Source organism: Lithobates pipiens, unplaced genomic scaffold, assembly GCF_037356315.1.
Source record: "Lithobates pipiens isolate NorthernLeopardFrog02 unplaced genomic scaffold, aLitPip1_a1.2 Scaffold_28, whole genome shotgun sequence".
Lineage (NCBI taxonomy): Eukaryota > Metazoa > Chordata > Amphibia > Anura > Ranidae > Lithobates > Lithobates pipiens.
In genome coordinates this window covers 4,329,611-4,356,055 of record NW_027507789.1, presented here as the reverse complement: position 1 = coordinate 4,356,055, position 26,445 = coordinate 4,329,611, and the positions used below count along the sequence as shown (strand labels likewise).

The following is a 26,445-nucleotide window of genomic DNA, read 5'->3' as shown; positions in this document are numbered from 1 at the left end:
AGTCTCCCTCGGTCTGGGGCTCCATGGAAGATCTCACCTCGTGGAGGTTCAATGATCAGGAGAACGGTGAGGAATCCGCCCAGAACTACACGGGAGAATCTTCTCCTCCATGATCTCAGCTGGGACCATAGTCACCAGGAAGACAATCGGTAACAGACTACACCGCGAGGGACTGAAATCCTGCAGTGCCGGCAATGTCCTACTGCTCAGGGAATCGCATGTACAGGTCCGTCTGAAGATCACTAATGAACATCTGAATGATTCAGAGGAGAACCGGGGGAAAGTGTTGTGGTCAGAGGAGACCAAAATCCAGATCTTTGGCATCAACTCAACTCGTTGTGTTTGGAGGAGGAGGAGGAATGCTGCCTATGACCCCAAAAACACCATCCCCCACCGTCATACATGGAGGACCTATGACCCCCAAGAACACCATCACCCACCGTCATACATGGAGGACCTATGACCCCAAGAACACCATCCCCCACCGTCATACATGGAGGACCTACAGTGGTGTGAAAAAGTGTTTGCCTCATTTCCTGTTCCTTTGCATGTTTGTCACACTTAAGTGTTTCGGAACATCAAACCAATTTAAACAATAGTCAAGGACAACACAAGTAAACACAAAATGCAATTTGTAAATGAGGGTGTTTATTATTAAAGGTGAAAAAAAATCCAAACCATCATGGCCCTGTGTGAAAAAGTGATTGCCCCCCTTGTTAAAACATACTATAACTGTGGTTGTCCACACCTGAGTTCAATTTCTCTAGCCACACCCAGGCCTGATTATTGCCACACCTGTTCACAATCAAGGCATCACTTAAATAGGAGCTGCTTGACCTAGTAAGGTCCACCAGAAGATCCTTAAAAGCTACACATCATGCCGAGACCCAAAGAAATTCAGGAACAATTGAGAAAGAAAGTAATTGAGATCTATCAGTCTGGAAAGGGTTATAAAGCCATTTCCAAAGCTTTGGGAATCCAGCGAACCACAGTGAGAGCCATTATCCACAAATGGCGAAGACATGGAACAGTGGTGAACCTTCCCAGGAGTGGCCGGCCGCCCAAAATTACCCCAAGAGCGCAGCGACGACTCATCCAAGAGGTCACAAAAGACCCCACAACAACGTCCAAGGAACTGCAGGCCTCACTTGCCTCAGTTAAGGTCAGCGTTCATGCCTCCATCATCAGGAAAAGACTGGGCAAAAATGGCCTGCATGGCAGAGTTCCAAGGAGAAAACCACTGCTGAGCAAAAAGAACATCAAAGCTCATCTCAATTTCTCCACAACACATCTTGATGATCCCCAAGACTTTTGGGACAACATTCTGTGGACCGATGAGACAAAAGTGGAACTCTTTGGAAGGTGTGTGTCCGAGTATATCTGGCGTAGAAGGAACACTGCATTTCATAAAAAGAACATTATACCAACAGTAAAATATGGTGGTGGTAGTGGGATGGTCTGGGGCTGTTTTGCTGCTTCAGGACCTGGAAGACTTGCCGTGATAAAAGGAACTATGAATTCTTCTGTCTACCAAGAGATCCTGAAGGAGAATGTCCGACCATCTGTTCGTGTACTCAAGCTGAAACCAACTTGGGCTCTGCAGCAGGACAATGATCCTAAACACACCAGCAAGTCCACCACCGAATGGCTGAAGAAAAACAAAATGAAGACTTTGGAGTGGCCTAGCCAAAGTCCTGACCTGAATCCTATTGAGATGTTGTGGTATGACCTTAAAAAGGCCGTTCATGCTCGAAAACCCTGTAATGCAACTGAATTAGGACAATTCTGCAAAGATGAGTGGGCCAAAATTCCTCCAGGACGCTGTAAAAGCCTCATTGCACGTTATCGCAAACGCTTGGTTGCAGTTGTTGCTGCTAAGGTTGGCCCAACCAGTTATTAGGTTTAGGGGGCAATCACTTTTTCACACAGGGCCATGATGGTTTGGATTTTTTTTCACCTTTAATAATAAACACCTTCATTTACAAATTGCATTTTGTGTTTACTTGTGTTGTCCTTGACTATTGTTTAAATTGGTTTGATGTTCCGAAACACTTAAGTGTGACAAACATGCAAAGGAACAGGAAATGAGGAAGGGGGCAAACACTTTTTCACACCACTGTATGACCCCAAGAACACCCTCCCCCACTGTCATACATGGAGGACCTATGACCCCAAGAACACCATCCCCCACCAACATACATGAAGGTGGAAACATTATGCTTTGGAGGTGTTTTTCTGCTAAGAGGACAGGACAAATCCACTGCATCAAAGGGACGATGGACTGGGCCAAGTACCATCAAATCTTGGGTGAGAACCTCCTTCCCTCAGCCAGGGCATTGCAAATAGGTCGTGAATGGGTCTTCCAGCATGACAATGACCCAAAACACACAGTCAAGGCAACAAAGGAGTGGCTCAAGAAGAAGCACATTAAGGTCCTGGAGTGGCCTAGCCAGTCTCCTGACCTTAATCCCATAGAAAATATCTGGAGGGAGCTGAAGGTTCCAGTTCCCAAACGTCAGCCTCGAAAACCCTAATGACTTAGAGAGGATCTGCAAAGAGGACAAAATCCCTCCTAAAATGTGTGCGAACCTGGAGGCCAACCCCAAGAAACGTCTGACCTCTGTGATCGCCAACAAGGGTTTCTCCACCAACTACTAAGTCATGTTATGTGAAAGGGGTCAAATACTTATTTCACTCATTAAAATGCAAATCAATGTATAACTTTTTCGAAATGCGTTTTTCTGGATATTTTTTTTTTGTTCTGTCTCTCACTGTTATAATAAACCGACCATTAAACTTATAGACCGATCGTTTTTTTGTCAGTGGGGCAAACATACGAAATCAGAAGGGGAGCTCATACACTTTTCCCCTCACTGTTATATCTTGATGTGTCAAATGTTTAACACAACCAAGGACTGCACAGGTACCAGGATAACATCATCGTTGGCTCCTGAGTCCAGGAAGTAGATGGTGACCCTGCTTGATACCTGAAAAAAAGATGGCGCTGTCCTGGAGACGAAGGTGGGTAAAAGCATTGTCAGGGGAGGAGTACTGTGATCTCTATGAGGCCGCGTACACACGGGCGGACTGTTCGCCCAACTGTTCCGAAAAACTGTCCGCTGAAACTTTGTTTGAGCGAACAGTCCGCCCGTGTGTAGGCTACTTTCGAAATGAGCAAACTGTTCCCGCTCGGAGGAAAGTCTGCTCATTTCGAGCGCGTGTGAAGGTAGGCGGGGCCCGCGACGGAGACGTCGCGGGCTCCGCCGCCTGGAATGGACTTAAAGGGGAACCCCAACGCCGAAAAAAATCGGCGTGGGGGTCCCCCCAAAGTCCACAACAGACCCTTGTCCGAGCACGCTACCCGGCCGGCCAGGAAAGGGGGGCGAGTGAGCGCGCCCCCCCTCCTGAGCCGTACCAGGCCGCGTGCCCTCAACATGGGGGGTGCCTTGGGGAAGGGGGGGCCGCGCGCCCCCCCCACCCCAAAGCACCTTGTCCCCATGTTGATGAGGACAAGGGCCTCTTCCCGACAACCCTGGCCGTTGGTTGTCGGGGTCTGCGGGCGGGGGGCTTATCGGAATCCGGGAGCCCCCTTTAAGAAGGGGGCCCCCGGATACCGGCCCCCCACCCTATGTGAATGAGTATGGGGTACAATGTACCCCTACCCATTCACCTGTAAAATAAAAGTACCCCAAAAAAAAACACAACACACGAGAAAAAATATTTTATTGCACAGCTCCGGGGGTCTTCCGTCTTCGGGGGTCTTCTCGCCGGACTCCTCCGCTATCTTCGTGTAGCTCTTTTGCTAGCGGAGGAGTCCGGCTTTCTTCCTCCCCGCCGCCGGCCTCTTCTCCCGACTTCGGGGGTCTTGTCCCCCTCTTCGGTTCTTCTGCCGGGCCACCGCGCCTTCTTGTAGCTCTTTTGCAGGCGGTGGCCCGGTCTTCTGTCGCCGCCGCCTTCCGTTCTTCTGCCGGGCCACCGCGCCTTCTTATAGCTCTTTTGCAGGCGGTGGCCCGGTCTTCTGTCGCCGCTGTCGCCGTCGCCGCCTTCCGTTCTTCTTCTTCTTCTTGTTCTTCTTCTTCTTCTCCAGGAGATGTTGACACGACGCTCTCTCCGGCCGGAATGCCAGAGCCGCCCTGCGCTGCCACTTATATAGTGCCAATGGGGCGGTGTCACATGGTATATGTCACATGGGTTGGTCACATGGGTTGATGTCACATGGGGACTATGACATCGTAAGGGGGCGGGGTCACCATGTGACATCAACCCATGTGACATATACCATGTGACACCGCCCCATTGGCACTATATAAGTGGCAGCGCAGGGCGGCTCTGGCATTCCGGCCGGAGAGAGCGTCGTGTCAACATCTCCTGGAGAAGAAGAAGAAGAACAAGAAGAAGAAGAAGAACGGAAGGCGGCGACGGCGACAGCGGCGACAGAAGACCGGGCCACCGCCTGCAAAAGCGCTATAAGAAGGCGCGGTGGCCCGGCAGAAGAACGGAAGGCGTCGGCGACAGAAGACCGGGCCACCGCCTGCAAAAGAGCTACAAGAAGGCGCGGTGGCCCGGCAGAAGAACCGAAGAGGGGGACAAGACCCCCGAAGTCGGGAGAAGAGGCCGGCGGCGGGGAGGAAGAAAGCCGGACTCCTCCGCTAGCAAAAGAGCTACACGAAGATAGCGGAGGAGTCCGGCGAGAAGACCCCCGAAGACGGAAGACCCCCGGAGCTGTGCAATAAAATATTTTTTCTCGTGTGTTGTGTTTTTTTTTTGGGTACATTGTACCCCATACTCATTCACATAGGGTGGGGGGCCGGTATCCGGGGGCCCCCTTCTTAAAGGGGGCTCCCGGATTCCGATAAGCCCCCCGCCCGCAGACCCCGACAACCAACGGCCAGGGTTGTCGGGAAGAGGCCCTTGTCCTCATCAACATGGGGACAAGGTGCTTTGGGGTGGGGGGGCCGCACGGCCCCCCCTTCCCCAAGGCACCCCCCATGTTGAGGGCACGCGGCCTGGTACGGCTCAGGGGGGGGGGCGCGCTCGCTCGCCCCCCCTTTCCTGGCCGGCCGGGTAGCGTGCTCGGACAAGGGTCTGTTGTGGACTTTGGGGGAACCCCCACGCCGATTTTTTTCGGCGTTGGGTGTCCCTTTAAGTCCATTCCAGGCGGCGGTGCCCGCGACGTCTCCTTCGCGGGCCCCGCCTACCTGTACACGCGCTCGAAATGGGCGGACTTGCCTCCGCCTTACGTGGGCGAGTCCGTTCATTTCAAAAGTTGAGCGAACTGTTTGGCAAACAGTTCGCTGAAACAGTCCGCTCGTGTGTGGGCAAGTCCGCTCATGCAAATTTTGAGCGGACTGTTGCGGCAACTGTTTGACGAACAAAGTTTCAGCGAACAGTCCCCGCGTGTGTACGCGGCCTGAGAGATAATAAATACCTGGAAGTGTTACATTGTCGGTTCCCATCATTCTGCACTAGATCTGATGATGGGTCCACTTTCAATTTGGTAATCTTCAGTGTTTCTTGGACAGCAGTTCCATCGATCGAAATCCTCTGGTCAGCTCAAGTTGCTCTTTAACTAATTAAAGGTTGGGAAAGTCAGCAAGAAAGAAAACATGACTTTTGGAAGCAAACAGGGGAACATGAAATATACAGGACTTCTTGAAGGGGGAATCTGAAAGTTCGTGAAAGATGCCTGGCCTTGTAACAGCTTACTGAAATTGTATTTGGCTCAGTCAGGGAGGCCTTGTCCTGACAGTTTATTTGTTCAGCATGAATGGTTGTGATTGCTTCTTTTTGTGTAATTGTATAAAATATGTGATAAAAACACTTCTAATAGATGAAGTCTGGATCTAAAAAACTGGAGACGGGGTTGGTTGGAGAGGTTAGAAAAATTCAAGCGTTTCAACCCCCTCCAATTATGGAAGAACCCTGCTGGCCGCTCTTTGAATGTAAACTGGTGATGTCACAGGACCCCGGTGTATCGGACCACAGGACCCCGGTGTATCGGACCACAGGACCCCGGTGTATCGGACCACAGGACCCCGGTGTATCGGACCACAGGACCCCGGTGTATCGGACCACAGGACCCCGGTGTATCGGACCACAGGACCCGGGTGTATCGGACCACAGGACCCGGGTGTATCGGACCACAGGACCCGGGTGTATCGGACCACAGGACCCGGGTGTATCGGACCACAGGACCCGGTTGTATCGGACCACAGGACCCGGTTGTATCGGACCACAGGACCCGGTTGTATCGGACCACAGGACCCGGTTGTATCGGACCACAGGACCCGGTTGTATCGGACCACAGGACCCGGTTGTATCGGACCACAGGACCCGGGTGTATCGGAGCACAGGACCCGGGTGTATCGGAGCACAGGACCCGGGTGTATCGGACCACAGGACCACCCTACAGGACCACCAAGTCTGCAGCAGAGTCTGCTAACCGCTTGATGATTTCTTGTATCCCCCCATAGTGTCACCCAGCCTTATCCAGGGTCTTTCAGCATTTTAACACATATTTTGTATTCTCCTAATTTTATTGTGGGAGCATAAACTTTATTCTGTTCAGCTGGGGCAAGGAATGTTTTGGAATAATTTACCTTGCAAAACCTTACCGTGAGAACCTTAAAATACAGGTGGGGGGGTCATTAACATGTAGTTGGGTTTTAAAAAAAAAAAAAAAGCTGGGAGCCTTAAGAGACCACTGACTTCCACAACTAGAGCCTCTCTTCTCCTGGGTTTCCTTCCCTAGCTGTAGGTTCTCTAACCTCTCCCAGTGCTCCCACAATGCCACCCACCCTTCTGTAGCGGCCCACAGTGCCCCTGGACCTCTCACAGTACACCCAGGCTCCCTAAGTACCCTCCATGCCTGCCAACCTCTCACAGTATCCATCTCCCCCCTCATGCCCTCAGGCACCCCGCAGTGCCTCCCAGCTTGCTGCAAAGCCTCCATCCCCCTATAGTACCCCCAACATTAACCCACAGTGCCTTCCAGACCCCCACATTTCCCTGCAAACCCCTGGCCTCTAGGAGAGGGCCCTCTAGAGACTCCATCTCCCACAGTTGCCCACAGCTTGCTCCCAAAACCACATCCCCTACAACAGTGGTTCTCAACCTCAGTCCTCAAGTTCCCCCAATGGGCCATATTTTGGGAACTTCCATTAGATAAAAAAGCTCTTATCAATACCATGTCATTGATATTGATCTAACGCAGCTGGGCAAAGTAAAGGAAAACCTGAAAACATGGCCCGTTGGGGATGCTTGAGGACTGAGGTTGAGAACCACTGCCCTACAGGATCACAAAGTCTGCTGCAGAGTCCCCTAACCCCTTCAAGAACCCCCATATTCCCCCGTAGGTAAGCTTCATCAAGAGCATTGCAGCATTTCATCACTTACCGTATTTATAGACGTATAACTCGGGGGCGTATAACACGCACCCCAAGTTTAAGAGGGAATTTTAAGGAAAAAAACTTTTAGGAGGGAAGTTTAAGGGGAAAAATAAATACTTACATTTATATGCCCATCAGTGTTATCTGCAGCCTTGTCCACCATTGCAGCCTTGTCCACCATTGCAGCCTTGTCCACCATTGGAGCCTTGTCCACCATTGGAGCCTTGTCCACCATTGGAGCCTTGTCCACCATTGGAGCCTTGTCCACCATTGCAGCCTTGTCCACCATTGCAGCCTTGTCCACCATTGCAGCCTTGTCCACCATTGCAGCCTTGTCCACCATTGCAGCCTTGTCCACCATTGCAGCCTTGTCCACCATTGGAGCCTTGTCCACCATTGGAGCCTTGTCCACCATTGGAGCCTTGTCCACCATTGGAGCCTTGTCCACCATTGGAGCCTTGTCCACCATTGCAGCCTTGTCCACCATTGGAGCCTTGTCCACCATTGGAGCCTTGTCCACCATTGCAGCCTTGTCCACCATTGCAGCCTTGTCCACCATTGCAGCCTTATACAGTCTTGTCCCCCATTGCAGTCTTTTCTATTTTATTTTCTATTTGTTTTTTAGTTTTTTAAATGCCGCCGCTGAGATACAGAGTCGGATGTGTATCTCGGCGGCGTGCGGTAGTTCTCGGCGGGCCTCCGGCGCCTTTGGCTCTTCTCGCCAGCTTTCGGCCGCCTTCGGCCATTCTCGTCAGCTTTCGGCCGCCGAGAAGAGCCGAAGGCGGCCGGAAGCCGCCGAGAATAGCCGAAGGCGGCTGAAAGCCGCCCAGAGGCTCAGAATTTCGGGGGATCGGCGTATAACACGCACCCACGATTTTCCCCTGCTTTTAAGGGGGAAAAAAGTGCGTGTTATACGCCGATAAATACGGTATATTGTATTACCATAATTTTATTTTGTAAGTATGAACTTTATTCTGTACATTTATTGTGGCATGGAAGGTTTTGGAAGAATTTACCTGGAACCTGGCCTCAATATGCTTGAGAACCTTAAAAATACAGGTTTGGGGGGGGGGGGGGGCTTATTAAAAACATGGAGTTGGGCTTAAAAAAAAAGTTGAAAGCCATAAGAGGCCACTGACTCCCGAAGAATGGAGTGGGAATGAACCACTAAATATTTTGGGTGATTTGGTTTGGATCAATTGCATTCTAGTGGCTCATCTACTTTCAGAAACCGAGCCAACATTTTGGAGAGCTAAAGAGTTTTCCCCGGAGGAACTCGCATCACCGAAGGCCAACGGTATTTTTTTTCCTAGTTTTTAGATGGAGTTGAGAAGATTTAGGACCCGTTGCCTTTAATTGCTTCATACTTCCTGTTGCTTCCTTGGGACGGGAAGTGAAGGGAAACCTCCCCAATGGGGGACACAAACCACAAAATAAAATCCTTGTGTGCTTTAATCATTCCCTACTCTATCCAAAAATTTTTTGGTTTTTGATGCCCTTTATTTTGTTTAGACTGGAGTTTCTCAGAAAAATGTATTTTTTGGTTTAATACGCCTGTTTGCTTGGAGATGGCCTTTAAATCCTTTAAACAAAAGTTGTTGGAAAGCTTTTTTGGAAGGGTTAAATGAGTGGTTACTGGCAGCTGAGATGGTTCGTACTGTTTTGGAGTGAAATATTTAGGTGATGAGACGTATCCAGCCCAGGGCCTTCTACAAATCGACCGACATCAATAGGAAAACACTCAACGCCTGACGCAGAATGGGAGGCCAGCAGCTTGGGAGGGCCGGAACGCGCGCTCCGGCCCGTGAAACAAATACGCTTTATCTGCTCTGAATTTAGGTATCGATGCCGTCCTAATACCCAACACAAATCCCCGGCCAGCCCGGCGCTGGTCTTTTTCCACTATGGTCTCCCACAATGTGGACTTCTGATGCCGACATTTAAAGTGGACCTACAGTGCCTTGAAAAAGTATTCACACCCCTTGAAATTTTCCACATTTTCTCATGTTACAACCAAAAACGTAACTGTATTTTATTGGGATTTTATGTGATAGACCAACACTAATGCCGCGTACACACGATCGAATTGTCCGGCGTACTTAGTCTGAAATACAATCCGGCGGATAGTCCGGCGGACTTTCTACCGAACGGACTTGGCCACACACGGACACACAGAAAGTCCGGCGTTTGCTAGCGCGATGACGTACAGCACGTACGACGGGACTAGAAAAAGGAAGTTCAATGGCCAGTAGCCAATAGCTTCCTTTTTCGTACTTGCTTCTGAGCATGCGTCATTCTTAGTCCGCCGGACTAGCATACTGACGAACGTATTGTCCGCTGAAAACCCAAGTCCAAGCCGAAGATTGGAGTGCAAAAATACTATCTTAGTCCGCCGGACTTCACACTGAAAAAGTCTGCTGAAACCCACACACGATCGGATTGTCCAGTGAAATGGGTTTCATCGGACTAAGTACGCCGGACAATTCGATCGTGTGTACACGGCAAAAGTGGCACATAATTGTGAAGTGGAAAGAAAATGATAAATTATACAAATATGTGAAAAGTATGGGGGGAGGGGCATTTGTATTCAGCCCCCTTTATTCTGATACCCCTAACTAAAATCTAGCAAAACCAATTGCCTTCAGAAGTCGCCTAGTTAGTAAATAGAGTCCACCTGTGTATAATTTAATCTCAGTATAAATACAGCAGTTCTGTGAAGCCCTCTGAGGTTTGTTAGAGAACCTTAGTGAACAAACAGCGTCATGAAGGCCAAGGAACACACCAGGCAGGTCAGGGATAAAGTTGTGGAGAAGTTTAAAGCAGGGTTAGGTTCTAAAAAAAAATCTCCCAAGCTTTGAAGATCTCGCGGAGCTCTGTTCAATCCATCATCGGAAAATGGAAAGCGTATGGCACAACCGCAAACCTACCAAGACATGGCCGTCCACCTAAACTGACCGGGCCGGTCAAGGGGAGCATTCATCGGAGAAGAGCCAAGAGGTCCATGGTAACTCTGGAGGAGCTGCAGAGATCCACAGCTCAGGGGGGAGAATCTGTCCACAGGACAACTATTAGTCGTCTCTCCACAAATCTGCCCTTTATGGAAGAGTGACAAGAAGAAAGACATTGGAGAAAGAAAGTCATAAGAAGTCCTGTTTGTAGTTTGTGAGAAGCCATGTGGGGGAGGGGGCAGCAAACATGTGGAAGAAGGTGATCTGATCAGAGGAGACAAAAATTCTACTTTATGGCCTAAAAGCAAAACGCTGTGTGTCGGAAAATTAACACCGCCCATCCCCCTGAACACACCATCCCCACCGTGGACATGGTGGTGGCAGCATCATGTGGTGGGGATGCTTTTCTTCAGCAGGGACAGGGAAGCTGGTCAGAGTTGATGGGAAGATGGATGGAGACAAATACAGGACAATCTTAGAAGAAAACCTGTTAGAGTCGGCAGAAGACTTGAGACCGGGGCGGAGGTTCCCCTTCCAGCAGGACAACGACCCGAAACATCCAGCCAGAGCTACAATGGAATGGTTTACATCAAAGCATATTCATGTGTTAGAATGGCCCAGTCACAGTCCAGACCTAAATCCCATTGAGAATCTGTGGCAAGACTTGAAAATTGCTGATCACAGACGCTCTCCATCCAATCTGACAGAGCTTGAGATATTTTACAAAGAAGAAGAATGGGCAGAAATGTCCTCTCTAGATGGGCAAAGCTGGTAGAGACACCCCCAAAAAGACTTGTAGAGAAAGGGGGTTCTACAAAGTATTGACTCCGGGGGGCGCCATACAAATGCCCCTCCCCCCACACTTTTCACATATTTATTTGTATAATTTATCATTTTCCTTCCACTTCACAATTATGTGTCACTTTGTGTTGGTCCATCACATAAAATCCCAATAAAATACATTTATGGTTTTGGTTGTAACAAAATGTGGGGAATGTCAAGGGGTATGAATACTTTTTCAAGGCTCTGTATATGTTTTAATGTTAAGCATATGAATGCCAAGTAGTCGGTTAGACTTCTGGTGCTTTTTTGGTAGTACTGTTCTGTGCCTGACAATGCCTTCATTAGCTTTTGTCTCCAGAAGGACAGACACATCTTTTGTTCAGGAATCATCCATAGTCACTGACTACTCACCGGACCGATATGCCTGCTCAGAGGTGACACATTCATGTAAATAATGGTGCCTGTGCTGCGTTCAGAAATGTCTGACACAGATCAGCCTCTTCTGCAGCTTTTCACCTTTGCTACAAAGTTGCAATGTGGCAGTCTGATCACTGGGTGGAAGGGAGACTGTGGAAATGCTTCCTCCTGCCTGCAGCAGACGGATGACATCATCTAAGCCTAGACAGTCGATGGACTGGAATCTTGAATGGCGGTAGCCATTGGTGTGTCCACGCCCTGCCTTGCGATAGGGGCTCGTAGGTAGGACATGGACACAGACTAATGAACTTGCTCCAGATTGGCTACCAAGTTATTTATCCTTCATTATGGAGATCTCTTCAGTGTCACGTCCTAAAATTTAATTGGTTGTGGATACTCTGTCAGGAGATCCCTCCACTGAATTCCCGATGTTATATAATTATCCGGCAACTTTGCAGAGGCAAAATGATCACGTCCCGGTGGAGCAGCCATGAAAAAAATTCCCATCTAGTTATTTTATAATAGACTTTGTTTTTTTGTTTTTCTTGGAACCACAAAGAATAAAATTAACCACTTGCTTACTGGACACTTAACCCCCCCTCCTGCCCAGACCAATTTTCAGCTTTCAGCGCTGATGCACTTTGAATGACAATTACGCGGTCATACAACACTGTACCCAAATGAAATTTTTATCATTTTTTTCCCACAAATAGAGCTTTCTTTTGGTGGTATTTAATTACAGCTCAGAGTTTTTTTTGCTAAACAAACAAAAAAGATGCAAAAAAAATAAAAAATCATGTTTAATAGTTTGTTATAAAATTTTGCAAAGAGGTAATTTTTCTCCTTCATTGAAATGCGCTGATGAGGCGGCACTGGTGGGCACTGATGGGCACAGTTAAGGCGGCACTAATAGGCACAGATAAGGCGGCACCGATAGGCACAGATAAGGCAGTACTGATGGGCACAGATAAGGCGGCACTGATGGGCAAAGATGGGCACAGATAAGATGGCACGGCACTAAGGGGCACTGATAGGAACCACTGATAGATGGGACTGATGGGCACTGATAGGTGGCACTGATGGGCGGTACTGGTAGATGACACTGGGCATGGATATGTGGCACTGGGGTGCAGCACTGTTGAGGCAGATTGTGGGCACTGATAGGTGGCACTGTGGGCACTGATGGGTGGCACTTTTTTATTATTTAGGTGGCACTGGCAGGGGGCAGGTGGGCACTGATAAGCTGGCCGTGATCGGCTCTGTTGTGTCACATGATCAGCTGTCATTGGCTGACAGCTGATCACGTGGTAAGGGGTCGGGATCGACCCCTTGCTCCGATCCGTGATCAGGCGAGTCTCATAGATTCGCTGATCACAGAGCGCACCGCACGCGCCCCTCAGGGGGCGCGCAGGCCGCTCGTGCACGGGACGATGTCAATAGACGTCATCCCGGCAAAGCAGGTCCGCGCTGTAGCCGTCATTCGGCTATAGCGTGGATCTCTAGTGGTTAAAGAGGTAGGTAACTCCTGTTTTTACCTACAGTGAATATCTCCTAAACCTGCACCAAAATTAAGTACATGTGTAGTAGCTGGTGACATCAACGGGACGTGTGCACTGCACTCTCAATGGACGGCAAACCATGACCGTTGCTCCCGCGCACATGTGCGTGAGTGATGTCATCACGGCTCGGCCATTCAAACGGATAGGGCCTGCGAACCTGGAAAAGAAGACTGGGTGAAGATGGTAGCGTTGTCAGCGGTGACAGCTAGAGGGCCTTTTTTTATTTTTTTGTTTTGTCCAAGGCTTCCCACTGCTTTCTAAAACAGTGGTCCTCATTGCCAGGTCTTGGCCTCTCTTCTCCCCAGCCTCCAGGTAGCTGCAAAACCCCTGACCTCGCACAGTGCCTTCCAGCTCCAGTAGTGCTACTCAACCTCCCATAGTGACCCATGGTGCCCTTTAACCCCCCCCCTTTAAACCTCCACAGTGTCCCCTAGCTTTCTGTAGAACCTCCATCTCTTCTCTAGTGCTCCCAGCAGTGTCCCACGGTGCCCTTCTGCCCCCCCCCCCCCACACATTGCAGGTGACTTTGTGGGAACCCAGAACCTCCACCAATGATAGAAATGACAGCTCACCTCACAAAGTGGACCCTTTAATTATAGAGGGTCTGATACACTTTCCCACTTGGGGTATATGAGGAGGAATCAAAGCTGCAGCAAGCCAGTCCGGGAAATTCCCCTCTTTGATTGGTTCAAAATACGAGTGTAAACACTTTCCGCTGCAAAGCCACATGGATCTTGCAAATATAAAACAGTACATAGTGCTCTCCACAGGTATAAAGTATTTAATAGTAATAAGACAGAATAAAACTTACAAGTATGGCACTTAAAACCAAGTGCCTGGTAAACGGCATGTGTGTAAACAGAGTCTGCGATGGCCGCGGGTGACGTCACAAGACTTCTGTCCGTACGCGTTACGTCCCAGTGGGCGGGACTTTGTCAGTGGACCCACATTGCCCCTACAAAACCCCCAGCATCCTCTGAAGCTTCTTCTAGAAGCCACCTCCCCTACAAGACCACCAAGTCAGCTTCCCATAACCCCCTCCAGAATGCTCATATACCCTCACAATGACACCCAGCCCCATCCCTTCCAGAATTTTGGTACATATTTTGTATTCCCGTGCTTTTTTATTCATCCTTCATTATGGAGAACTCATCAGTGACGAGGTTGTAATGGTCATTGAAATTCTAGGAGAGGACATTTTACCCCTCCCCACTGAAGTACCCACTGAAGTACCCAATGGTATATAATTAACCTGCAGAATGATCAGGTTCGGGTGGAGTCGCCATGCAACCGATCAGATATCCAGCTGTTTTTCTAATGTGTTTCGGGTTCTTTCTGGCACCACAGAGGTTAAGAACGCTGTCCCGATACGCCCCCCTCTCCGCTTTCCCAGTCCCGCTCCGTACAGAATATACAGAAATTTCGGCTGTGATTTATTTGGACTGCATCAAAGTAATCCTTTTATTATTGAAAGCAATACATTTCGGAGTCCAGTGTTAACCTCTCCTTATTTGGCCTCTGAAAAGTTCCATTGCCGTATTATTTGGAGATCGCTCTTCATGCTGACGAGATTATTAGACATTTTAGTTGGAGTCTCTGGGTTTCACATTTATGGATTTGTTGCTCAATTTTGGCCGTCTGGATGGAGAACCTTATTAGTAGATAAAAGGACAGGTCCTCTTTAATATCTTTGAGTTATTGTTATGCTGCAGCTTGTCAGAGAAAAGCTGGATAACAAAAGCCGCGAGCTGCTCTCCAGGAAACAAGGCAGATCTCAGAAAGCCTGTTCAGAGATCATTAAAGTGATTGTAAAGGTTCATTTTTCTTTTATTTTTTTCTTTTAAAATCACAAACATGTTCTACTTCTTCTAAATAGGAATGTAATCGGTTGAAGATCAGCACCACATCCCGGGGTAGAAATCTGCACATATGAAAAAAGGTTGGAACTTTTGAAGGTGCTGAAACCTTAATAATTGATCGTATGCCAGTTTGGCTTGCCTGGGTGGGGCCCTCTTTGGGCTGAGTTGCCTGCCCACTTGAAGGCAGTCATCTGATTCACATACAAGTGCTTTGGTAGAAGTTTGTCTATACCCTTACTGGGTTCCCCATATATTATCTTCTGAAGCATACTCCTGAGGAAGCGGTTACACCGTGAAACGTGTCGAGGTTGAACTGACGTGGGACGAGATCCATGGGCTGATTTGCCTGCCTATTTGAAAGCCGTCATCTGATTCACATACAAGTGCTTTGGTAGAAGTGTGTCTATACCCTTACTGGGTTCCCCATATATTATCTTCTGAAGCATACTCCTGAGGAAGCGGTTACACCGTGAAACGTGTCGAGGTTGAACTGACATGGGACGAGATCCATGGGCTGATTTGCCTGCCCACTTGAAAGCAGTCATCTGATTCACATACAAGTTCTTTGGTAGAAGTGTGTCTATACCCTTACTGGGTTCCCCATATATTATCGTCTGAAGCATACTCCTGAGGAAGCGGTTACACCGTGAAACATGTTGAGGTTGAACTGACATGGGACGAGATCCATGGCCCCTTGGTGGGTTGGATACATGTCCAACTGTCTAGTTCCTCTTCAGAGATCTAATACTATGTATTCTATATTTTCTACTTTTATAGGACTTTTTTTATATGATGTTTATGTCTTAATAAATGTATACTTTTTTTTTTAAATAACCTGTTTGTGAGTCCTAGCCGTACCACGAGAGTCCATAGTTGCCTCCAAATCTCTGCCCCAATTTCCCAGAATCAGTATTGTCTAAATCATCACTACTTACCCATCTGTCCTCCATTATAACCCCTGAAGAAGCCAACAAGGCGAAACGCGTTGTGGCTGTCTCCTTGATTACATTTCCCTCTACTGATGTCTTTATTGGGATATATGTTATATCTAATCAGTTATTAGAGGGGGGTAATATCTTTTGTAGACTAGGTGGAGTTATATGCGGTGTAGTGGTATGATGCTGTTACAATGGTTTTAGGATGGTGTCTTATGAGACACATTTTTTATGAATTTTTTTTTTTTTTAGGGCTGGTGTCCTATCAGATACTGTCCCCCATCACATAGTGTCCGCCGAGAAGCCGAACATCTCCGAAGAAGGACGGCGCCTGCGCACTGTGTCCAGGTTCAAGCCCCACCATCCTAGTGGACATAGGGTTAGAATATAAAAGAGCGAAGAGAGGCCGTGTCCGAAGCGTAGCGAGCCTGCGAGGGGCCCTCATACTATCTACAGCCCTATGTCCACTTGGATGGTGGGTCTTCAACCTGGACTTTTCTTCTTCTTCGGAGATGTTCGGCTTCTCCTTGTTCCCCGTACTGCACAAGCGCTGCGCCTGCGCAGTACAGCCCCGGACACTATCCGATAGGCGGGCGCTTTGTGTCAGAACACCGGCAGTTCCGTTCAATACAAAAGTAATCCTAGTGGCTTATTATTATTATTATTTTTTTTATTTTTTTGCTCTATTTTATAAACCATAAACAATTAAAACTTTTTTTGTTTGCTTTGTTAGTGAATATTTTTACATAATAAATAAATAAATATATATATATGCACAGTGGTGTGAAAAAGTGTTTGCCCCCTTCCTCATTTCCTGTTCCTTTGCATGTTTGTCACACTTAAGTGTTTCGGAACATCAAACCAATTTAAACAATAGTCAAGGACAACACAAGTAAACACAAAATGCAATTTGTAAATGAAGGTGTTTATTATTAAAGGTGAAAAAAAAATCCAAACCATCATGGCCCTGTGTGAAAAAGTGATTGCCCCCCTTGTTAAAACATACTATAACTGTGGCTGTCCACACCTGAGTTCAATTTCTCTAGCCACACCCAGGCCTGATTATTGCCACACCTGTTCACAATCAAGGCATCACTTAAATAGGAGCTGCTTGACACAGTAAGGTCCACCAGAAGATCCTTAAAAGCTACACATCATGCCGAGACCCAAAGAAATTCAGGAACAATTGAGAAAGAAAGTAATTGAGATCTATCAGTCTGGAAAGGGTTATAAAGCCATTTCCAAAGCTTTGGGAATCCAGCGAACCACAGTGAGAGCCATTATCCACAAATGGCCAAGACATGGAACAGTGGTGAACCTTCCCAGGAGTGGCCGGCCGCCCAAAATTACCCCAAGAGCGCAGCGACGACTCATCCAAGAGGTCACAAAAGACCCCACAACAACGTCCAAGGAACTGCAGGCCTCACTTGCCTCAGTTAAGGTCAGCGTTCATGCCTCCACCATCAGGAAAAGACTGGGCAAAAATGGCCTGCATGGCAGAGTTCCAAGGAGAAAACCACTGCTGAGCAAAAAGAACATCGAAGCTCGTCTCAATTTCTCCACAACACATCTTGATGATCCCCAAGACTTTTGGGATAACATTCTGTGGACCGATGAGACAAAAGTGGAACTCTTTGGAAGGTGTGTGTCCAAGTATATCTGGCATAGAAGGAACACTGCATTTCATAAAAAGAACATTATACCAACAGTAAAATATGGTGGTGGTAGTGTGATGGTCTGGGGCTGTTTTGCTGCTTCAGGACCTGGAAGACTTGCCGTGATAAAAGGAACTATGAATTCTGCTGTCTACCAAGAGATCCTGAAGGAGAATGTCCGACCATCTGTTCGTGTACTCAAGCTGAAACGAACTTGGGTTCTGCAGCAGGACAATGATCCTAAACACACCAGCAAGTCCACCACCGAATGGCTGAAGAAAAACAAAATGAAGACTTTGGAGTGGCCTAGCCAAAGTCCTGACCTGAATCCTATTGAGATGTTGTGGTATGACCTTAAAAAGGCCGTTCTTGCTCGAAAACCCTCTAATGTAACTGAATTAGGACAATTCTGCAAAGATGAGTGGGCCAAAATTCCTCCAGGACGCTGTAAAAGCCTCATTGCACGTTATCGCAAACGCTTGGTTGCAGTTGTTGCTGCTAAGGGTGGCCCAACCAGTTATTAGGTTTAGGGGGCAATCACTTTTTCACACAGGGCCATGATGGTTTGGATTTTTTTTCACCTTTAATAATAAACACCTTCATTTACAAATTGCATTTTGTGTTTACTTGTGTTGTCCTTGACTATTGTTTAAATTGGTTTGATGTTCCGAAACACTTAAGTGTGACAAACATGCAAAGGAACAGGAAATGAGGAAGGGGGCAAACACTTTTTCACACCACTGTGTATATATATATATATATATATATATATATATATATATATATATATATATATATATATATATATATATAAAACATATATTTACACATTTCACATTGAAAAAGCGCAAAATTTAAAAAAAATCTATTTCATTTGTAAACGACTTTTTAATGCTTTGTACCATTGCTGACAGCTGAAGTGAAAACAAAACCGTTCCGTTAGGTATCGGTAATTGGTATCGCCGAGTACTAAAAAAAAAAAAAAAAAAAGTATCGGTACTCATAGTAAAAGTAATGGCATCCCTACATAAGACTAATAAATAAAAGGATTTTTAATATAGAAATGTTGGCTTAGTGAGAAGTCTGTCCATGTACAGCAGGGGTCGGGAACCTCGGCTCTCCAGCTGTTTTGAAACTACAAGTCCCATGAGACACTGCAAGACCCTGACAATCACAAACATGACTCCTAGAGGCAGAGGCATGATGGGATTTGTAGTTTTAAAACAGCTGGAGAGCCGAGGTTCCCTACCCCTTTTATGCACTCAATACTTGGTCGGGGCTCCTTTTTGCATGAATTACGACATCAATGTGGCGTGACATGGAAGAGATCAGCCTGTGGCACTGCTGAGGTGTTATGGAAGCCCAGGTTGCTTTTGATAGTGGCCTTCAGATCATCTGCTTTGTTGGGTCTGGTGTCTCTCACCTTCCTCCTGACAATTCCCCACAGATTCTCTATGGGATTTAGGTCAGGCGAGTTTGCCGGCCAATCAAGCGCAGCGATCCCATGATCATGTGACCAGGTATTGAAAGTTTTGACAGTGTGGGAGGTGCCAAGTCCTGCTGAATTTCCTGGTAGAAGGCTGCGCTGACCTTGGACCTGATAAAACACAGGAGGACCAACACCAGCAGATGACACGGCTCCCCAAATCTTCACCGACTGTGGAAAATGTATCATTTCATTTGGAAACAATTTGCGTTTTTTATATCAATATTATGGAATTGTATCGTGAATAAACATTTTCTCACTTCCTTTATTTGGAGTAACAAGTCAAAATAACCCCCCCCCCCTTCCCTTCCTTATCCATCTATATCCTTGTGCCTTATTTTGTTGAGAAATGGCTTTGAAAAACATGTATCGGCTGCCCTTAGTCAAGATGGCCGCAGCTAGCATTTCTAGCTGCGGCCATCTTGACTAAGGGCAGACGATGCGTATAGCAGTTACTTCCTGGAATCCATCTGCCCTTAACTCAGAAACACAGAGGGGAGGGTGTGTTTAGAGCCCCCCCTCCAGATGGAAAAAAAATGCCCACAAAGACTCCTTGGAATATACAATATCACTTTGGCCTAGGCCAGAAACCAGGAAGCATATGAAGAAATGTACAAAAAAAAAAAAAAAAAGCTGTAAAACAAGGAAATATATAATATACCTTCCTATTTACTAATGCTAGCAGCAAAAGGACTAAAAATGTTTAATGTTGATTGAGAGTCTAGTTCTGCTTTAAATGTAAAAACGCGTTAGCGGCATCAATAAGAAATGTCAATGCACAAATGGAAGAGCGCGTTATCACATCATCTCTATGCAGATACATCTAAGCAGGCTTTTAATCATTGCTACAGATGAATTGCAACCCACTGACTGAAAAAAAAAAAAAAAATGTAATCAAAATAATTTCTGCTTTCGCCTCTCCTAGAAATTATCGATGACTTGGCTAACCTTGTGGAAAACACGGACTCGAGAGTTCGCAGTCAAACAAGACAGGTGAAACTCGTGGACAAGAAAACCGGGGCTTACGGTAAGAATCCATATTGCATTGTCGGGTCTGGGTAGAATAACAGGGAGCAGGTGAGGTTCTCCAGAACTTGGCAGGGTAACCCCCGAGGTACGAGGGCCATCAAAGGGGAGGATTAGTCAAAGGTGAGGGCCCCAGAGAAACGTAGAGACTTTCTAAACCAGAGGTTCCTCCAGAGGTTCCTCCAGAGGTTCCGTGAGCAATTCCTGGTTCTTGGATATGTAACCAACTGATATCAATGCTATCTGTAAGGGAGAAGTCTTCCAATTGGCCACCAATGTAAGGAACATTCTTCTCACCAATCACCAATGTAAGGAACATTCTTCTCACTGATCACCAATGTAAGGAACATTCTTCTCACTGATCACCAATGTAAGGAACATTCTTCTCACTGATCACCAATGTAAGGAACATTCTTCTCACTGATCACCAATGTAAGGGACATTCTTCCCACTGATCACCAATGTAAGGAACATTCTTCTCACTGATCACCAATGTAAGGAACATTCTTCTCACTGATCACCAATGTAAGGAACATTCTTCTCACTGATCACCAATGTAAGGAACATTCTTCCCACTGATCACCAATGTAAGGAACATTCTTCTCACTGATCACCAATGTAAGGAACATTCTTCCCACTGATCACCAATGCAAGGAACATTCTTCCCACTGATCACCAATGTAAGGAACATTCTTCCCACTGATCACCAATGCAAGGAACATTCTTCCCACTGATCACCAATGTAAGGAACATTCTTCTCACTGATCACCAATGTAAGGGACATTCTTCCCACTGATCACCAATGTAAGGAACATTCTTCTCACTGATCACCAATGTAAGGAACATTCTTCTCACTGATCACCAATGTAAGGAGCATTCTTCTCACTGATCACCAATGTAAGGGACATTCTTCTCACTGATCACCAATGTAAGGGACATTCTTCTCACTGATCACCAATGTAAGGAACATTCTTCTCACTGATCACCAATGTAAGGAACATTCTTCCCACTGATCACCAATGTAAGGAACATTCTTCTCACTGATCACCAATGTAAGGAACATTCTTCCCACTGATCACCAATGCAAGGAACATTCTTCCCACTGATCACCAATGTAAGGAACATTCTTCTCACTGATCACCAATGTAAGGAACATTCTTCCCACTGATCACCAATGTAAGGAACATTCTTCTCACTGATCACCAATGTAAGGAACATTCTTCTCACTGATCACCAATGTAAGGAACATTCTTCTCACTGATCACCAATGTAGGGAACATTCTTCCCACTGATCACCAATGTAGGGAACATTCTTCCCACTGATCACCAATGTAAGGAACATTCTTCTCACTGATCACCAATGTAAGGAACATTCTTCTCACTGATCACCAATGTAAGGAACATTCTTCTCACTGATCACCAATGTAAGGAACATTCTTCTCACTGATCACCAATGTAAGGAACATTCTTCTCACTGATCACCAATGTAAGGAACATTCTTCCCACTGATCACCAATGTAAGGAACATTCTTCTCACTGATCACCAATGTAAGGAACATTCTTCTCACTGATCACCAATGTAAGGGACATTCTTCTCACTGATCACCAATGTAAGGAACATTCTTCTCACTGATCACCAATGTAAGGAACATTCTTCTCACTGATCACCAATGTAAGGAACATTCTTCTCACTGATCACCAATGTAAGGAGCATTCTTCTCACTGATCACCAATGTAAGGGACATTCTTCTCACTGATCACCAATGTAAGGGACATTCTTCTCACTGATCACCAATGTAAGAAACATTCTTCTCACCGATCACCAATGTAAGGAACATTCTTCTCACTGATCACCAATGTAAGGAGCATTCTTCTCACTGATCACCAATGTAAGGAACATTCTTCTCACTGATCACCAATGTAAGGGACATTCTTCTCACTGATCACCAATGTAAGAAACATTCTTCTCACCGATCACCAATGTAAGGAACGTTCTTCCCACTGATCACCAATGTAAGGAACATTCTTCTCACTGATCACCAATGTAAGGAACATTCTTCCCACTGATCACCAATGTAAGGAACATTCTTCTCACTGATCACCAATGTAAGGAACGTTCTTCCCACTGATCACCAATGTAAGGAACATTCCTCTCACCGATCACCAATGTAAGGAACATTCTTCCCACTGATCACCAATGTAAGGAGCATTCTTCTCACTGATCACCAATGTAAGGAACATTCTTCTCACTGATCACCAATGTAAGGAACATTCTTCTCACTGATCACCAATGTAAGGAACATTCTTCTCACTGATCACCAATGTAAGGAACATTCTTCCCACTGATCACCAATGTAAGGAACATTCTTCCCACTGATCACCAATGTAAGGAACATTCTTCTCACTGATCACCAATGTAAGGAACATTCTTCTCACTGATCACCAATGTAAGGAACATTCTTCTCACTGATCACCAATGTAAGGAACATTCTTCCCACTGATCACCAATGTAAGGAACATTCTTCTCACTGATCACCAATGTAAGGAACATTCTTCCCACTGATCACCAATGTAAGGAACATTCTTCTCACTGATCACCAATGTAAGGAACATTCTTCTCACCGATCACCAATGTAAGGAACATTCTTCCCACTGATCACCAATGTAAGGAACATTCTTCTCACTGATCACCAATGTAAGGAACATTCTTCTCACCGATCACCAATGTAAGGAACATTCTTCTCACTGATCACCAATGTAAGGAACATTCTTCTCACTGATCACCAATGTAAGGAACATTCTTCCCACTGATCACCAATGCAAGGAACATTCTTCCCACTGATCACCAATGTAAGGAACATTCTTCTCACTGATCACCAATGTAAGGAACATTCTTCCCACTGATCACCAATGTAAGGAACATTCTTCTCACTGATCACCAATGTAAGGAACATTCTTCTCACTGATCACCAATGTAAGGAACATTCTTCTCACTGATCACCAATGTAGGGAACATTCTTCCCACTGATCACCAATGTAGGGAACATTCTTCCCACTGATCACCAATGTAAGGAACATTCTTCTCACTGATCACCAATGTAAGGAACATTCTTCTCACTGATCACCAATGTAAGGAACATTCTTCTCACTGATCACCAATGTAAGGAACATTCTTCTCACTGATCACCAATGTAAGGAACATTCTTCTCACTGATCACCAATGTAAGGAACATTCTTCCCACTGATCACCAATGTAAGGAACATTCTTCTCACTGATCACCAATGTAAGGAACATTCTTCTCACTGATCACCAATGTAAGGGACATTCTTCTCACTGATCACCAATGTAAGGAACATTCTTCTCACTGATCACCAATGTAAGGAACATTCTTCTCACTGATCACCAATGTAAGGAACATTCTTCTCACTGATCACCAATGTAAGGAGCATTCTTCTCACTGATCACCAATGTAAGGGACATTCTTCTCACTGATCACCAATGTAAGGGACATTCTTCTCACTGATCACCAATGTAAGAAACATTCTTCTCACCGATCACCAATGTAAGGAACATTCTTCTCACTGATCACCAATGTAAGGAGCATTCTTCTCACTGATCACCAATGTAAGGAACATTCTTCTCACTGATCACCAATGTAAGGGACATTCTTCTCACTGATCACCAATGTAAGAAACATTCTTCTCACCGATCACCAATGTAAGGAACGTTCTTCCCACTGATCACCAATGTAAGGAACATTCTTCTCACTGATCACCAATGTAAGGAACATTCTTCCCACTGATCACCAATGTAAGGAACATTCTTCTCACTGATCACCAATGTAAGGAACGTTCTTCCCACTGATCACCAATGTAAGGAACATTCCTCTCACCGATCACCAATGTAAGGAACATTCTTCCCACTGATCACCAATGTAAGGAGCATTCTTCTCACTGATCACCAATGTAAGGAACATTCTTCTCACTGATCACCAATGTAAGGAACATTCTTCTCACTGATCACCAATGTAAGGAACATTCTTCTCACTGATCACCAATGTAAGGAACATTCTTCCCACTGATCACCAATGTAAGGAACATTCTTCCCACTGATCACCAATGTAAGGAACATTCTTCTCACTGATCACCAATGTAAGGAACATTCTTCTCACTGATCACCAATGTAAGGAACATTCTTCTCACTGATCACCAATGTAAGGAACATTCTTCCCACTGATCACCAATGTAAGGAACATTCTTCTCACTGATCACCAATGTAAGGAACATTCTTCCCACTGATCACCAATGTAAGGAACATTCTTCTCACTGATCACCAATGTAAGGAACATTCTTCTCACCGATCACCAATGTAAGGAACATTCTTCTCACCGATCACCAATGTAAGGAACATTCTTCTCACTGATCACCAATGTAAGGAACATTCTTCTCACTGATCACCAATGTAAGGAACATTCTTCCCACTGACCACCAATGTAAGGAACATTCTTCTCACTGATCACCAATGTTAGGAACATTCTTCTCACTGATCACCAATGTAAGGAACATTCTTCTCACTGATCACCAATGTAAGGAACATTCTTCCCACTGACCACCAATGTAAGGAACATTCTTCTCACTGATCACCAATGTAAGGAACATTCTTCCCACTGATCACCAATGTAAGGAACATTCTTCTCACTGATCACCAATGTAAGGAACATTCTTCCCACTGACCACCAATGTAAGGAACATTCTTCCCACTGATCAAGTACTGATGTTGAAAAAGAAGACCTGGATCACCATTGGCAATTAATTTAATCTTAAAGGTTTCCAGTAGAGTTGAGGCCAGGTACTGGTGTTGGATTAGAAGACCTGGTCCACCATTGGTGATCCATTTAATCCCAAGGGTTTAGGTCACGTACTTGATGTTAAGACCTGCCTCAACACTGGCAATCCATTTCACCCCAAAGGTGTTCAGTAGGGTTGAGGTCAGGGCTCTGTGCAGGACACTGCGTTCTTCCACACTAGACTGGTCAAACCATGTATTTATGGAACCGGTTTTGTACACAGGGGTGGAACAGAAAAGGGTCTTCAGAAAACTCTTACCACAAGGATGGGAGGAGCACATTTGCCTACAATGTCTTTGCACGATGTAGTAGTGTTAACCGGTCACTTTTTTGATATCACCTGAAATCAATCATTTGGAGAGGGATCCGCATCATTTTTGTCCATTTCGTTTGCACTGTTCATATTTGAAACTGTATAAGCCTTAGTTTACCCTGATCAGCCCTAGGTAACTCCTTCTTCCCATAATTATTATTTTTCTGCTTTTTTTTATTATTATTATTTAAATGATTCTAACTGTTTTTTTTTTATATATATATTTTTTGTTTACATTTTTTTGGGTACATTAAAAAAATGATTTTTTTCCTTTTTTTATATATTTTTTTTTGTTAAAATTTTTCTGGGTACATGAAAAAAAAATTAAAAAATACAATAAAGGCTTTATATACACTATGCCGTTGCTCCTTATGCAGTTGAGGAATCACAAGTCCCAGAGAAAAATTAATAAATATATCATATATATTTTATTTATTACAGATACTTATATAGTGCCATCAATTTATTCAGCGTGCGGATATGGCATGAGCTTTTATTTTCTGCTCTGTGATTTTGTTTCGCTGCGTTTTTTATTTTTCTGTATATTTAATTTTTTTTTTGTGTTTTTATCTTTTTTTTTATTCTTTCGAATTTTACAAAAAAAAACACGGTAAAAACAGAGCACCGAAATTGTTTTATTTTTAGTTCTATGATTCTTTTACAAAACACACTGCATCAATCTCTGCAATTTCCACAACCCCCCCCTACTACCCCCCCAAAAAAAGCAGTATTTTGGGGGTTCTGAGCTCACAGCAGTTCCTGGTCCTTGTTTTATTTTTCGGTGTGTGAATTTATACTTTGTTTTCTCTACAATCAGGTTGCCAGGTGTTTGAAAACCTGCCAAAAAGACCCAGCAGGAATGCCCCCCCCCCCCAGTCGGTCTGCCAGCCCCTCCCCCCAGCATCCCCTCTGAAAGTCCAAGAGTTCCATTTTTCTCATAGTTTCAATATGAAAACACAATTTTATTTAAAGTGTTTTTTTTTTTTTTTTTGATCTATTTAACCCCATCAGTGTCAGGCAGAGAGTAATAAATTCACTTCCTAGGCCTGCCATAAAAACTCAGCGCTTCTTGTTATGTCTTACGGGGGAGGGGGGGGCTTTATGGTTTTTGCCACGGTTGTTGGGTGTTTTTTTTTTTTGTTTTTTGTTTTTTTTTTTTTTGTTTTACATTACTAGTAAAAAAAAAAAAATACAATAAATATATCCCATAGTTTTGTAGTCGCAGAGGC

General features: G+C 45.4%; 1 protein-coding gene across 1 annotated transcript in view; it reads left to right on the top strand.

Annotated features, from left to right (window-relative positions):
* The window catches only part of STX8 (syntaxin 8), a 258,492-nt gene that overhangs the window by 176,435 nt on the left and 55,612 nt on the right, over positions 1 to 26,445 (top strand). Inside the window, exon 7 of the mRNA XM_077458610.1 lies at positions 19,956 to 20,057. Coding sequence (XP_077314736.1) covers positions 19,956 to 20,057 — 102 coding nt within the window. The remainder of the gene's footprint in view (positions 1 to 19,955; positions 20,058 to 26,445) is intronic.